The 16,242-nt window shown below is 45.7% G+C and overlaps 1 protein-coding gene across 2 annotated transcripts in view; it reads left to right on the plus strand.

Moving 5' to 3' along the window:
* Positions 1-16,242, plus strand: part of MTF1 (metal regulatory transcription factor 1) — a 41,161-nt gene that overhangs the window by 10,026 nt on the left and 14,893 nt on the right. For both annotated transcript variants that reach the window (XM_052637517.1, XM_052637518.1), the window contains exons 3-7: positions 6,936-7,174; positions 8,001-8,132; positions 10,710-10,783; positions 11,240-11,376; positions 14,669-14,746. In XM_052637517.1, coding sequence (XP_052493477.1) covers positions 6,936-7,174; positions 8,001-8,132; positions 10,710-10,783; positions 11,240-11,376; positions 14,669-14,746 — 660 coding nt within the window. The remainder of the gene's footprint in view (positions 1-6,935; positions 7,175-8,000; positions 8,133-10,709; positions 10,784-11,239; positions 11,377-14,668; positions 14,747-16,242) is intronic.

Below are 16,242 nucleotides of genomic sequence, written 5' to 3' on the forward strand. Positions count from 1 at the left end.
TTTCCGATGGAATCTTTGGTGACGTGTTCATATTATAGGTACTCCAGTTAATTTCTTAAAAAAAATTTTTTTTAATTTAAAAAATTATTTGTTTATTTTTGGCTGCACTGGGTCGTCTTTGCTGTACGCGGGCTTTTCTCTAGTTGCGGAGAGTGGGGGCTCCTCTTTAGTTGCGGGGCCCAGGCTTCTCACTGCAGCGGCTCCTCTTGTGAAGCACGGGTTCTAGGCGCTCGGGCTTAGTTGCTCTGCCGAATGTGGAACCTTCCCAGACCAGCAGCGATCGAACCTGTGTCCCCTGCATTGGCAGGCAGATTCTTATCCACCGCACCACCAGGGAAGTCCCCTACTCTGGTTAATTTCAACAGGCCAATTAATTATGTGTCCCTCAAGTTCTTTAAATTCAGGTTGGGCATCACCTCCTTTGAGAAGTTGTTCTTAGTCATCCCCAAGCTTGAGTTTTTCTTCAGTCAGTTCAGTCGCTCAGTTGTGTCTGACTCTTGGCGACCCCATGGAGCGCAGCATGCCAGGCTTCTCTGTCCATCACCAACTCCCGGAGCTTGTTCAAATTCATGTCCATCTAGTTGGTGATGCCATCCAGCCACCTCATCCTCTGTTGTCCCCTGCTCCTCCTGCCTCCTGAGTTTTTCTTAGTCTTTTTCTCTATATTTCCCTATATTCTAACATCTGTACATTTCCTCATACCCTATTGTTCTTGTCTGTTTGGATCTCTTCTCGACTTTGAGCTTCTAGAGAGCAGGAGCCATTTTTTCTGTATTCCTATCTCCTGGGACAATATAATCCCTGGAACAGAACTTTTTTTGAATGCGTACATGCGTGATAAACTTTAATTGTATTTAAATGTACCAAATGTTGCAATACCTCTGCTGAGTAAGGAGGTTTTTTGCAACTTCCTGCTCTGATCCAGTTTGTAGTGGTTTGTTTTCCCTTCTTCTGATATTTGATGCTGTTTAAAAACGATTCTGAAAGACAGTATTGGCACTTGCGTTTCCTGCCTTCTTCCAGACAGGGTGAGATCACACATGTATTCAGTGTAGTATCGGGGAGCACTTGCTTTGACAGCCGTGTGTCCCACCGTTAAATCCACACACCTTGCTCAGGCTGTGTCCTCTCCCCTCCGCTGTTTTGTGTAAGAGTAGTTTTATTCAGTATCTCCATGTCCTCCCTTTTCCTAGCTTCTCAGCCTGGTAGGTCCTGGCTTCTGCTCTCACCCTCCCAGTGACACTAGTCTTGCTGGCCGAGTTCTGACCTTGTGAGCTGAGTCTTAAGAAACGCTTCCTCAGTCACCTCTGCCATATTTGACCTGGTTGGCCCTCCTCCTTGAAACTCTGTCCCTCTGTCACTTAGAGCCCCTGCCCCTACTTTCCTCAACAGGGAGTCCTGTGGGTTTAGTTTCGTTTGTTTAGTCATCTGTCCCTTCACTAAGCAAGTCTCAGCCACTTCTCCAGAGGCCAGTGCCTGAGGCTGTGGCAGTGAACTGGTCGAGCCGGACGGATGTGGCCCTTGCTCTCATGGAGCCTGCTGCAGTCGCGCTGCAGAGTAGCGGTTCATTGTTTAACTTGACAGGTATCTACTTGGTGCTTTCTGTTCTCCAGCTACTGCTGTGCCTAGCATCTACATAGATAATTATGTAAATTATCTAATTATGTAATTATTCAATCTTACTGGTATTCTGTGCTTTAAAGACATACAGGACGCCGTGTGCTGTGCCTAGGCGCGCAGTCGTGTCTGACTCTTTGCAACTCCATGGACGGTAGCCCACCCCGCTCCTCTGTCCATGGAGATTCTCCAGGCAAGAATGCTGGAGTGGGCGGCCGTGCCCTGCCCTCTTCCAGGGGATCTTCCCAACCCAGGGATTGAACCCAGGTCTCCCGCACTGCAGGTGGATTCTTTACCGTCTGAGCCACCAGGGAAGCCCAGGATGCCATGAAAACCTGTAATAACAATTGTTGTTTAGTCTCTGAGTCGAGTTCAACTCTTGTGACCCCATGGACTGTCGCCCACCAGCCTCCTCTGTCCATGGGATTTCCCAGGCAAGAGTACTGGAGTGGGTTGCCATTTCCTTCTCTGAGGGATCTTCCCAACCCAAGGATCAAACTTGCGTCTCCTGCTTGGAAGGCAGATTCTTTACCACTGAGCCAACTGGGAAGCCCCTGTAATAAGGATACCTCTTCTCATTCGGGGAGGGGATAGGAATGGGTCAGGGAACAAGTTCCTGAGGAAGGAACACTTAATGGAAGCTTTAATTGGCCAAGTAAGAAAACCTAGATGAGAGGAGCGGTTGGCAGGGCAGAGAGACAGGAATGGGTGGTTAATTTTACTTGTTACTTAGGAAGGTATCAACTGCTGTAGCATCTTAAGAACGAAATTCTGCTCGCCATCCACCACTGTCATGAGCTCTGTGACTGAGACTCGCAGACTCCTTAAGTGGAGCACTCACAGTCGTGGTTCTCCTCCCGGGTCAGGGGTCATTTTGAAATCTCTATCTCGAAGTACCGGAGAGGTTTTCCGTCTTGAGAAATCAGGACGTGCATGAGAGGATAATTAGCTGCGTAAGCTAAGTGTCAAGTGAGTGGTATAGTTAAATACTATTGGAATTCTGAGACGGGCACTGTCACGTAGGTATGGAATGGTAGTGGAGGGCCTTGGAGGTGGTGAAGCTTGAGTGGAAGAGATTGGGAAAAGCAGAGAAGAAAGGAACTGGACGTTTCCAGTAAGAGAACAGAGAGTCCAAAGGCAGGCAAATGGGACTCCAGTGCTGCAGTTAGGGAAGAGGCGCTGTCCCCTGTGGGCCTTGACGGTTCTCTGCTGCTGGCCTGAAGAGCGGCTTGAAGGAGTTTGAACACAGGGCTAGGGAATTGGGGCTGTATCATTTGAGCAGGGAAATGGCACGTGTGCGCACTGGTTTAGAATAAATCTGGTGGCGATTGGCTTCAAAACTAGGCCCTGAGACATGAGAATGCCTGCTCAATAGTTCCATTCAGCGGGTATTTATGGATCACCTCTGGTGTGGCCTAGGGAAGGGAAAGAGGTGAATGAGCAGGAGAACCCTTGTCTGGGGAACTTAAAATCCTGTGCAAAATCCTACTAGGGACTGGGCTTTTGAGAGAAGGACCTGGAGCCCAGGGGAGATGGGAGGACTCCGGGCTCCTCCCTCCCCACCCCTACAGGTTTTCAGGGTTTGGCAAACAGATGCCTGTTTGTGTAGAATGGTTTTCACATTTAAAAATTATTTTTAATCTAAAGAACAGTATTTCATGATATATGAAAATGATGAAATTCAGATTTCATTGTCCATAAATAAAGTTTATTTGGAGCACAGCCTTGCTTGTCCATTTATGTACTGTCTGTGGTTACTTTCGGTGCTTCCCAGATGGCTCAGTGGTAAAGAGTCTGCCTAAACCCTGGGTCGGGAAGATCCCCTGGAAAAGGAAATGACAGCCCACTCCAGTATTCTTGCCTAGAGAATCCCATGGACAGAAGAGCCTTGCAGGCCACAGTCCATGGGGTTGCAGAAGAGTCAGACACAACTTAGTGTCTAAACAACAACAAATGGTTACTTCCACGTACATACAACAGTGGAGTTGAGTAGCTGTAAGAGGGACCACGTGGCCCAAAAGGCCCTTGAGTCACCGCATCCTAACATCAGATCCTCCCTCTCTGAAACTGGATGTCCTTCTCCCTACCTCAGGCCTTTCCCTCCACCCGGGCTTTTAAATATCCTTGTCATCTTTATGTTCCTCCCAGATCCTCAGCTTCTTTCATCCAGGACCTTTTTCCTCCCAAATATGCTCAAAACCTATCTTACTTCAAACAAACAAGATTTCATCAACTCAGAAGTCCACTTCTGCCAGTCTGCACCTCCAGTCTCTATCCCTGCCTCTCATGATTCACCTTAAGCCAGACTTTTGGCTTCATCAGTCCATTAAAACTAGTCTTGCTGAGTCCTTGGTGAATTCCTAGCTGCTGGATCCTATACTTTCCCTAGTCCTTCCTATCTTCCTTGTTTTCTCTGAAAACATCCTGACCATTCTCTTTTCCTCAAGACCTTTTATCTTTTGGCTTCTGTGACGTCCATCTCCTTTGCATTCTCTTCCCAGTTCCGCAGTCCTGTCACCCATTCACCCACCAGTGGCGTCTCTTCTTTTTACCAGTTCCCTAAACATTGGTGACGTTCAGGAGCCTGTCCTTTGGCCTCGTGGCCAAGATTTTATTGAGCATCTACTATATGCCAGTCCCTGTGTTGAAATACTTTACACGAATTATCCCTAGTCTTTATAACAACCCTAAAAAGATTGATTTTTCTTTCCTCCATGTTGTAAATAGGAGCTGGAGACTAGCTTAAGTAACTTTCCCAGAGTTACACAGTAAGTAGCAGGGTTGGGCCTTGAACCCGCCTGCTTTAGTACATAGTAAAGGCAGCTGTTACCTGTGTACCAGAAACTCCTGCACTAGACTTTATTTTTTAGCTTCCAGCCTATATGTGTGCCTACTAGACATTGCTACCTGGCAGTACCTCAAACCCAACTTACCACCTCTCCCCACCCTCTGTCCAGTCCAGAATTGGTGTGTGACCATCTGTTTTGTCATGCAGGTCCTAATCTTGGGAGTTGGTCTTGACTTTGCCATTCCTCATTGCTACCACGCCTCAGCACACTGTTGTCACTAGAGCCACTCATTTCCCCCCTTTAATTTTCTCCTGAATTCATCTCTCATAATGTCCACTGTCAGTTTATTTACTTATGCTGTGTGGCATGCGGGATCTTAGTTCCCTGACCAGGGATTGAACCCATGCCCCCTATAATTGGGAGCACAGAGTCTTAACCCCTGGACTGCCAGGGAAGCCCCGTCACTTCCCTAGTTTGGATTCTTCTCACCTCTGTCTTGGACAGTTGTCCCCCTTCTCTTCACCTCTGCTACCCCTTCTTCTGTTCGCTTACCCTTCCAGTCTATCTTCCATAGGCTTCCAGAATGATCTCTTGTAAACCCCTCATCTGGTTGTGTTGCTATCTTGGCTAAAACCAAGATATCTTGGCTCCCTGTTGTCCTCTTCCTCTACTTCACAGCTTAACTGAGGAGGCTTCACTCATTTTTCTAGATTCTGTTTCCAGCCTCTCACCTACCGAGGTGTGTTTGTGGTCTCTTGGACCAGTGTTCTCATTCATCTCTGCATGTAGTTCTCAAGGCGTTACCTCTTTCTGGAATGCCCATCTCCTCCAGTTTGTCTAAGGAACACTCTTTCAGTTAATCCCTAAAAAATAGACCAATAGGCAAACCAAAACACATCCTCAGTTCAGGCAGAATGCCTCAGTCTCCAAGCCTTCACTGAGCCCAGTCTTTCCAAGAAGGATTAGGTTTCCCTCTTTGTATGCTCCCCAGGCACCGCGGGTGTGTGCATTGCCCGGCTCAGCACAGTCTATACTCATCTGTGCACACGTGCCTGCTTAAGATGATGCTCCGTAAAAGGAGAGCTTTTTGCCTCGTTCACCTTTCATCTGTGCTGTCTAGCTTGTTGCCTGGGGTATAGGAGCTCAGTAACTGTCAGATGGATACCAGTAGTGTGGCGAGAGCAGACTGAAGCGTGGAGAGCAATGAGTAAAGGGGGAAGGTGTCTGCTAAAGCTGAAGACTAGGCAGAACTCTTTTTCTTTTCACTTTCACACATTGGAGAAGGCAGTGGCAACCCACTCCAGTGTTCTTGCCTGGAGAATCCCAGGGATGGGGGAGCCTGGCGGGCTGCTGTCTATGGGGTCACACAGAGTCGGACACGACTGAAGCGACTTAGCAGCAGCAGCAGCAGCAGGGCCTTGATATGTATAGCATCAGGACATTGACAGAGTCTTTTCACAGAGGCTTTGTCTCATTTTGTTCTGCTCACAAGCACCATGAGACAGCAGGACATTCAGTTCTGCTGTGTAGAGATAAAGAACCTTTAGTTCCGAGACGTGGAAAGACCTGCTCAAAGTCCTGAACCTAAGCGCCAGTGGTCATTTTTCTCCAGCCAAGGCTGTATTGCTTCCCCTTTCCCAGGAGAGAGATGGGGAAGGTTCGGAAGATGAGAGAGAAGCTTTGGGCTGAACCTATATGTAGAAGTTAAAGAAAAGGAGTGAGTGACTCAGGGAAGAAGACAAAGAGCCCCACGGAATTGCTTTGTGGTGTAGGACACGTTTCAGAAGGAGAGGGCATCGGTGAGAAATTTTTTTCCAATCTTAAAGGAAAATTGGGAAGGAGGAAAGAGTTTGAGCACCAGCAAGCTCAAGAGCATGGTTTCGTCCGGTGAAGGCAGCTTGCCGAGTGGTTCCACAGGCACTGCAGGAAGTGGAGGCTCCTGCAGATGGCACGCTTTCCAGGAAGAGTGGTGAGGGAAGGGGACCAGGAGGAGCAGTTTGAGAAGCGCCATACTACCAGATATTCCCAGAAGTCTGTGATACACGTTTTTCATTTTGTAGATCTGAAGTTACAGAAGAGACTATGCTGGTATATAACTGAACTAGTACACCTATGACTGAGTATATAAATTTCAGAATGTTTTAAACTCAGTTTTATGTTGGTTGGTTCTCATCAGGTTACAGGCCCAGAGGACAAGATGTTGAGTCGAGCCTTAGAGTCGTATGTGAGCATGGGTGAGTGTAGTAGTATGTGCCCGCTTTAGGGCGTGGGTGTTGAGTGGACACCAGTCTTACGCTCATGTAGAGTATTTAACTGCCTCTGCCTTGCCTCTCGTCCATTGCTCTCATCGTTTGTTGCCCTGGTGTAATTTGCTCAGCAGGAAGATTTCCCCCTTGTGTTAGAGGTGCTTTCTGTGTCGACGACAGAAGCCTGTGTATCTCACCTGCCTCTCCCGAGAGCCAAGCTCTGGGGGAGTTAGGCGCTGGGCAGCTCTGTTGTGCCACTGACGAGGTGTCCTCCGTCTGCCAGGTAAAGCGGTACCAGTGCACCTTTGAGGGCTGTCCCCGCACCTACAGCACAGCAGGCAACCTGCGCACCCACCAGAAGACCCACCGAGGGGAGTACACCTTCGTCTGCAACCAGGAGGGCTGCGGCAAGGCCTTCCTCACCTCCTACAGCCTCAGGATCCACGTGCGGGTGCACACGAAGGAGAAGCCATTTGAGTGCGACGTGCAGGGCTGTGAGAAGGCGTTCAACACGCTCTACAGGTCAGCACCCAGCCCCCGAGCCCGGCTCTGCCACGACCACGGCGCTCCCCCTATACCGGGCAGACGCTCACATGCAGGGCTTGAAAGAGGGCAGCTGTGCCAAGCTGCCGACAGTTCCTCAGAGGAGTTGTTACTTAGACATGGACACATCCTGGATCGGTTACAGTCAGAAAAGCTTTGTGTCTGGATCTGTATCTCCCAGAATGACATCCCGGCCTGAGGATTTTAGTAGTTGGTATGGAATAATATCTCCTGTTGGCTCAGGAGCTTGGTATTACGGATTCTTTGATTTCCTTCCCAGCCTCAGCTTGAAGATTAACTTTTTTCTCCCCTCAAGAAGTGGGGAGTGGTCTGCTCATCAGCCATTTTTCTTTTCTACCGTTTATATCAGGAGACTTACATTAGTCTTCAGCATTGGCTATCACATAGCAAACACAGTAATAGCTAACACTGGTGGGCTCTAGTCCATAGGATCGCAAAGAGGTGGACACAGCTGAGCAGCCGTACCTAAAAAGCACTCACTGCGTGGCAGGCAGTGTCCTGTGCGCTGCGAAGGGAATGGAAGCAGAGAGGTTTTGTAACTGGGTCAAGATCCCCTTCTGGTCGAGGAGACCAGAGTTTGAGTCCCAGGCAGCCTGGCTTCAGGGTCACACTCACCCCACTCTGCTGTATAATTCTTTGAATTTCTCTTTGAGCACAAAGTGTTGATATTAGTGTATTATGACTGTAGAATTCTCATGTACTTGACCTTGATGCACATTAAGCTGACGTGGGAAAGCTCTGGCGTGCATTATGACAAAGGGGATTTCTCTGGGGTATCTTGCAGGCTGAAAGCACATCAGAGGCTTCACACAGGGAAGACGTTTAACTGTGAATCTGAAGGCTGCAGCAAGTACTTCACCACACTCAGTGATCTGAGGAAGCACATTCGAACCCATACAGGAGAAAAGCCATTTCGGTGGGTCTCGCTGTTTTCTGTTTATCACTGACTAGGTTTCGGGGGTGTGTCTTGATGCACTCTAGTATTTTTCAAAATGGGGAGGGAATTCCCTGTGCTAGCTCTTTGGGCAGTGCTTGCTCTCCCCGGGATAGCTGTAAACCGCTGCAGACTGGAGGAGGGGCGATGGGGCCCACGAGCGTCCCCACCTGCTCTGTGGGGGATGGCTTCTCTGCCTTACCCTCTCCCTTTACTTTCACGAAGCGTTTACTGCGACTCCCTCATCAGTACTAGAGAAATGCTAAGATGCAGGCTCTCCTCCTGAGAACCTTCGTCTGCTCTGGTGGAAACGAACAAGGAACCAGACAGTCTGAGAATGAGATGCTGAGCACAGGGGCAAGGATACCTACCTAGGAAGAGGGGAGGAGGGGAGGAGGGGTAAAGATACTTAAGCTAGTGGTGCAAGTATTGTTTTGTTTTTTTTTAGTCACTTGTTTGGCTGTTGCTTTGTAATATGTCGTGTGTACATACAAACATTATAGGAGCGTCTTTTTTAAAAAAATTAATTTATGTTAATTGGAGGCTAATTACTTTACAACATTGTAGTGGTTTTTGCCATACATTGACATGAATCAGCCATGGGAGTATGTGTGTTCCCCATCCTGAACCCCCCCTCCCACCTCCCTCCCCATCCCATCCCTCAGGGTCATCCCAGTGCACCAGCCCTGAGCACCCTGTCTCATGCATCAAACCTGGACTGATGGTCTGTTTCACATATGGTAATATACATGTTTCAATGCCATTCTCTCAAATCACCCCACCCTCGCCTTATCCCACAGAGTCCAAAAGTCTGTTCTTTACACCTGTGTCTCTTTTGCTGTCTTGCATATAGGGTCATCATTACCATCTTTCTAAATTCCATATATATGCATTAATATACTGTATTGGTGTTTTTCTTTCTGACTTACATCACTCTGTATAATAGGCTCCAGTTTCATCCACCTCATTAGAACTGATTCAAATGCATTCTTTTTAATAGCTTTTAATATTCCATTGTGTATATGTACCACAGCTTTCTTATCCATTTGTCTGCTGATGGACATCTAGGTTGCTTCTATGTCCTGGCTATTGTAAACAGTGCTAGGAGCATCCATTTTTATCTATAGATTTCCATTTATATATATAGATATATATATGTGAACACACTTACATATTGAATTGATACATGTATAAATATAAGCTTGAAGGAAGGAGTTGTACCATCTAATTTCTCCTGTGCTCACAGCATATAGTGTGGTTCTGGGCATTCAGCAGGGATTGAAAAACAACTTTGGAGTGACTATATGATGTTTTTAATGAGGTAATCAGTTTGTAAGGATCCATCCTAAATATAACATAAATATATTACTGAAAACTGCCTATAAACATGTCTCTGAATTTAGGCAAGGAGGGATTGCTGTTACATTCATGGCATTAAATATGCTGCCTTTCTATTCTCAAATCACTCATCTCATTAGGACACCTGAAAATCAGACAGTCTTCAGGGACAGTCAACTCTTAAACACCAATTAAATGGAAGTGTGTTTTTTAAGAATTACAGATACATTTCTGAGTCATGGCCCCTCTAAAGGCAAGAGTATTTGGATCCTAGTTGGTTACTCTCCAGCTGCTGTGAAGCTTGGGTTGCTTTTTTCCCCATAGGGCTATCAAGGGGATTCTAATTTCTATTCAGTTATACGTGTTTTTGTCATGATTAAAACTGCTAATTTTTCCTGAGTGTTAGATGGGGCTTTAGATGCAATGATTTTATGTACTTAAAAAGTAAAATGCTTTAGAGAAGTTTTCTATTTAAAGAAATAAAATATTTTGGCGTATAAGTATATGCATTCATTCATGTAAATAGTGACCGAATGCCTGCCGTGTGCAAGAACTACAGCGGATGTGAAGAACTACATGGACCCTGCCCTCAAAGGAATTGCAATCTAGGAGAAGAGATAACAAATGTATGCGCACAGAGATAAAATAAGATTGGGAATGACAGGTGCCATAAAAGTAGCATGTAGATAAATGCCCTTGGAGTCCTAAGGAGGGAAATATTACCTCTGGTTTTAGTTATCAAGAAAGTAAAAGAGAAAAGTTCTCTGAAGATGACAGATAATCACATTGTAGCCAGTGTATTCTAACTGATTTTGCGCTTGTGTTGTATTTCGGGCCCTGTGCCTATGTGAAAGCCTCTGTACCCATCACTCATATTCCTTGTGTTTCATTTGCCACAGTAGATTTTCCATATGCGTTCTCATTGTCAATAGAATTCTGTTGCGTCATTCATCAGAAGGCTTTTATTGTTAGGGCTCTCAGCATGTACCTTACCTGTAGGACAAGAAACACGTTTCCTGGGCCAGCCTCTCCCTCTCATCCCAGATTTGTCACCTTATTTTCCAGGGACCTGTCATCATTCCCATCTGTAAAACCCATTTTGTCGATCTGATCATAGTGTTCTGAGCAGCTTTAATTTAAGTTTGTATTTACAAGAGATATTGAAGATAAAGGTCGATTAGCTAATGACTGCTATCCTTTCTGCTTAAACAACTTCCTTAGGTGTGATCATGATGGCTGTGGAAAAGCATTTGCAGCAAGCCACCACCTTAAAACTCACGTCCGTACACATACTGGTGAGTTTAGGCTAATTTTTATCTTTTAACCTTCTTTGAGCCAATAAATACGTGTGTTTCCATTGAAACCTGTACAGCTTTGTGGAGAGAGCAAGTCTAATCAGTTGGCCTTCACCTATAATGTTTGAGTTCCTCTCAAATGTTAAAAAGGATCTAAAGACTGGACTCAGGAGCTTAACCTTAAGAAATAAAGCCAATTCAGAGATACTCAGTAAAGAATCTGAGGGGGGAAAAAAGAAACTAGCTTCTCTTTTAACTTCCTAGGAGCAGGCCATTCTCAGTGCTTTGCTCTGCATTAAATTTTAGGACTGGGTTGATTAACTTGTGGATAATTGATCCAGTGTATTACCTGAACCCTCATTAGCATATTTACTTCCCTATGTTAGGGGAAAGTAGATGTCTTCATCCAGTGAAATGGTTTTATGGTGGAATTAACACCTCTTTTCATTCTTGCAGGTGAAAGACCCTTTTTCTGCCCCAGTAATGGCTGTGAGAAAACATTCAGCACTCAATACAGTCTCAAAAGTCACATGAAAGGTCACGATAACAAAGGAAACTCATACAGTGCACTTCTAAATCACAACGGATCAGAGGTGTGGAGTGTTTCGTCTCTCGTTTTGATCTGGGCAGCATAGAACAGCGACAGTTGTTTATGCCTCCGGTTAAAATGCCTTCTCTCTAAATCTGTTAGCGAGAGAAAAGGAATCAGTGTCAAGATCTATGTCTTTGTGAGGGGGTGGCAGAAGCCAGAAATCTCACCAGGCTCCCTGTGCGTCAGCTCCTGATTCGGCTCCGCCTCTGGTGGAAGAGGTGTCTTGGAACCAGAGGTCTCAGAATGGCTACCAAAGGGTCGGCCAGGTGCTCTCAAAGGGTGTTATTTTCCCATTCATGTCATGTAAAATGGTACATTTGAACTTTGAGTTTTGGACACTATTTAATGATTTGCTTTACCCTTCCATTAATCCATCACTGGAGAACCAGGTGGAGTCTGGGGGTGGGGTGGGGAGGTGGTCCCCTGCCCTTTAGAATTGTCTGCAGACCTAATGGTTTGATAGCCACTGCCTTTAAGGCACTGAACCACAGACAAGCCTCTGCAGAGGTTTAGGTGGTTTTGTCTGTTTTTCTTCACCAAGCCCTCTCCTCTGTGGCTTCTTTCCAGAGAGATCCTGGGATAAATTTACTGTTACTACTTCTGATATGGTATTGGGCACTTACCTTATGTCTTTTGCACCCCAAAAGTGAGAACTGTTATTATTTTACTATTTGATAAATAAAGTGGAAGCTCACTGACCCCCTTTAGAATAACAAGGTTCTTAAAGTATGTAATATGGTTTTGATTTGGGCAGAGACAGCATGATTCTGTGGTTTCTGATTTTTAAACAGAAAAGGATCCCTTTAAAAGGACTCTTCCTACTGTGTCTTGTTGGTAATAATAACTAATATTTACTGAATGTTTACTGTATGCCAAGTACTATGCGAAGTTTTCTTAAGTGAATTACCATGCTTACAAGAGGTCAGTATTCTTATTCCCATACCACTGACAGAGAAACCTGAGGTAAAGAGAAATTAAATAACTTGCCTAAGTATCCAAAGCTTGTAATTAGCACCCTTTAGGCAGACCATCTGATTCCAGAGCCTGGTTCTTGACCACCCGCCCTGCCCCCACATCATAGGAGGCAAAACGGCATTGGTTGCGAAGAGTCTGAATTCACATCCAAGCTCCACCACTAGACCCATGACCTTAGGCAAATGGCTTCTTTGTGCCTCAGTCTCACTGTCTGTAAAACCAGATTAAAACACTAAGATTTGAGAGTCTTTGTCCATAAAGCTGCATTTATGAAGTCATGATCCGTTTTCTCGTTTTGTAACAATCACATCTCACCAGTAGCTTCTGCTCATCGGAGGCCTCAGTGCACAGGGTCCAGACTTCACATCTCTTGGCTGACTGTTAGCTCCCCATTGGAGCGAATCTGCTCTGGTCTTAGGCTTTCAAAGCTATCAGGATTGCCTTTGAGTCTTAATATCTCTAGCCCAGATTTCTTCCTGAGCTTTAGACATGTATTCAGCCTCCTACTCGATGTCTCCACCCAGCTGTCACCTACGTTTCCCAGTCCTGACGCATCCAACCTGTTCCTCTTGCAGTCTCCCACATCTTAGTAAATGGCACCTCTGTGTTTCTAGTGGCGCAGGCCAAAAATACTGGAGTCATTCTTGACTCCTCTTTTTTTTTTCCCTCATTCCACACACCCACCAGCATCTATCAGTTCCATCTTTCTAGAATCTGATCTGATTACTTCATTCAAGCTCTTGTCATTGTTTGACCTGGATTCTTGCAATGACCTGTTAAGTGGTTTTCTTAGCACCTTTCCCCTCACTTCTCCCCACTGATACTCCACTCTGATCTTCCTAAACAATGAGGCAAATCATGTCTGTTCTCTGCTTATAACCCTTCAGTAGCTTCTTATATCATTTAAGGTAAAAGTTAGAATCTTTACAGTGGTCCAGAAAGTCCTAGACACTGTGGCTTGCTCACTTCTCTCTTCATTTCAGTTCAGTTCAGTCGCTCAGTCGTGTCCGACTCTTTGCGACCCCATGAATCGCAGCACGCCAGGCCTCCCTGTCCATCACCATCTCCCGGAGTTCACTCAGATTCACGTCCATCGTGTCCGTGATGCCATCCAGCCATCTCATCCTCAGTCGTCCCCTTCTCCTCCTGCCCCCAATCCCTCCCAGCATCAGAGTCTTTTCCAATGAGTCAACTCTTCTCATGAGGTGGCCAAAGTACTGGAGTTTCAGCTTTAGCATCATTCCTTCCAAAGAAATCCCAGGGCTGATCTCCTTCAGAATGGACTGGTTGGCATTCACTTGAGCTGCACCACCCACCTTGTGGTTCCTTGAACTGAGGAAGCCCGCCTTGCCTCCAGGCCTTTGTGTGTGCTGTGCCCTCTGCGTGTATCGCTGTCCCCACATGTGTGCATGGCCCTTGCCTTCTTCAGTATCTGCTCTAAGGCCACCTTATCTGAGTCCCTTCCTGATCTGATAAAAGAGCGTCTCCTCCCCTGGCCTCCTCCACTCCCCTTGCTCTCTTATATACTGTGTATTTATTTGTTTTTTTGTCTGGCCCCCTCTCTCTGGTGGCAGGGACTTTATTATTGTATGCCTGGGCCTGAAACAGGGCTTAATACGTATTAGATGCTCAGTGAGTATTTGTTAAATACATGCACGTATCAGAACTTACGATGCATGAGGTAAAGTGAGGCGACCGCATAAAGTATTTGAATCACAACTGGCATTCTAGGAATCCAGAATTCTGAGTTAGCCCAGACACCCGTATAGGAATAGTAACCCCTCAGCGCCACTCTAAGTGACAGTCCCCTAGATGCCCATGCTGGGGACATAGTGAAGTAATGGAAGGTGGACTTTCAGTCAGAAGCAATGGGTCTGTGTTATGTTAATTAGTGATTTTTGGACCGTTCACTGCTAATCTTAGCATTAATTTTCTCGTACTTAGAATGGGAATGTGAAATACTACTACAGAGGATTATATTAATAGTAAATGAAGTCATGTAAAATTGCTTTGTCGATGATAGACCAATTTCACAAGTATTAATGATTTCATGTTATTATAGCTTTTGTTACTCTGGAGCCTGAGTCATGAGATAATTCTTAAACTCTACTAACCATGTTTAAGAACATAAACAATTTCTTCTTAAGAATATCAGGATTTTAAAAATTGAAATAATTCAGGTAGCCTTTGTTTTGAATAGTTTTTTATTCTATAGACATTTGGAATCTTAGGGACGCTGTAATCAAGTGTTTTATTACATAATAGAATACAGTAAATCCCAATTGTTTGTCAATTAGATTTTTTTTTTTCTTTCACAGGATACAAATCACTCACTTTGTCTGAGGAATTTAAGCCTTCTGTCCACAGATTCTGAATTTCAAGAAAATTCCAATACAGTAAGTGTACCTGTGATACAGATGTTATTAAAATAAGTGCAAGAATTGAGCCTCCCTTTGGTGGGAAAACTGAGTGAGGCCAGTCTTGGAAGGCTTTCAGATTGAGTTGTGTTCAATGAGTAGCCACTTAGGGTGTTTTGATTTTGTTTCCTGATAAGAGCTGTCATTGGAGAGGTTGCTCTCTCCGATGCATAGTGCCTTTTGGCCCAGATCACTCACTTGATAACCTCCTGCACCAGAAAATAACTTTATTTATTTAGCAAATATTTATTGAGTGTCTACTCCAGTCGGGCAGAGTGCTGGTACTGAGCTGGTAGTGGTGAGGAAGTAAGTGTGGTCTGTTCTTGAGTAGCTTAAAATTCAGCCACTGTAAGGAAGAGCCAGGGTTCCAGTTTGCAGGCTTTTCTTAAGCCCTGCCAGTCTGACCTGAATTAGTCCTTTCCTTTCTTTGAGCACGGCGATTCTGAAGGGGACCATGTCTGCAGGCCCACTGCTAGGGGACAAACCCAGTGTCTCCTGACCTGCTTGCTTTGGCTCTGCCGTTCCCACGGCTCCATGCTGTGTCTTGCAGACCACTGAATCAATCCTGAGCTTATGCCCCTTCAGGAGGATCCGTGAGCTTTACTGGGTCACTGAGACTGGTGGTTAAGTATGCATTTTTGGTTGTTTTTCTCTGGTAAATAAATATAGCTTAGGTTAGATTTTCTGTGAGTATATGCATAATAAATAAGGAGGAATCAATGTGATAGGAAGTATTTGAACAGTTTTCTACAGTGTAGGCTCTTGGGCCTCCCCCAAGTCTACTGAGTCAATATCCTCTGGGAAGGGGGCCTGACCCTACACAATTTTATATTAGCACACCAGGTCCTGGGTTCTCCTGGTAATGGCAGAATTTCTCTTATCAGACCAGCCCTCCCACAGAAAACAACTGTGTATGCTGGGCAAAATATGAAAACAACTACGTGAAGGCACCAGAGAGCAACCCAAACAGGCAGAGGCAACGTTTGAATGACGGGGCCGCTTGGGAGATAGCAGTGGCACTGGATGGGTCTGCAGGCTTTATGGCTTATCTGTCTCAGAGCAAGCCTAGTTGATACCAAACAGGACGGCTCAGGCTCAGTAAACACTCGCTCTTACTGGAGTGACTACCCGGAGGACAGAGCTCAGGGCAACAGTGCGGCACCTGGAGAGTTGCGGGGATGACCTGCAAACGAGAGAACACAGAGGTTGAATCCCAAGTTCTGTTTGGAGCTGTGTCCAAACCTCCAGTTGACCCCTGAATTGTGGGTGTGTGGGGCAGACCCCAAGCAGTCCAGCTGAGGCTAAAGAGCTGGATGAAGAGGACAGCTGCCATCCACTGCAGGGAAGACAGAGCTTGGAGTTAGAGCATAGCCAAGTCACTGGAATGTTATAGCAAACAACCAAATACTCTTCCAAGAAGTGTAACAGAATCCTGAGTCTCTGCAGCATATCATTTGCAATGTCCAGGGTTATCC

Source organism: Budorcas taxicolor, chromosome 3 (genome assembly GCF_023091745.1).
Source record: "Budorcas taxicolor isolate Tak-1 chromosome 3, Takin1.1, whole genome shotgun sequence".
Taxonomy (NCBI): Eukaryota; Metazoa; Chordata; class Mammalia; order Artiodactyla; family Bovidae; genus Budorcas; species Budorcas taxicolor.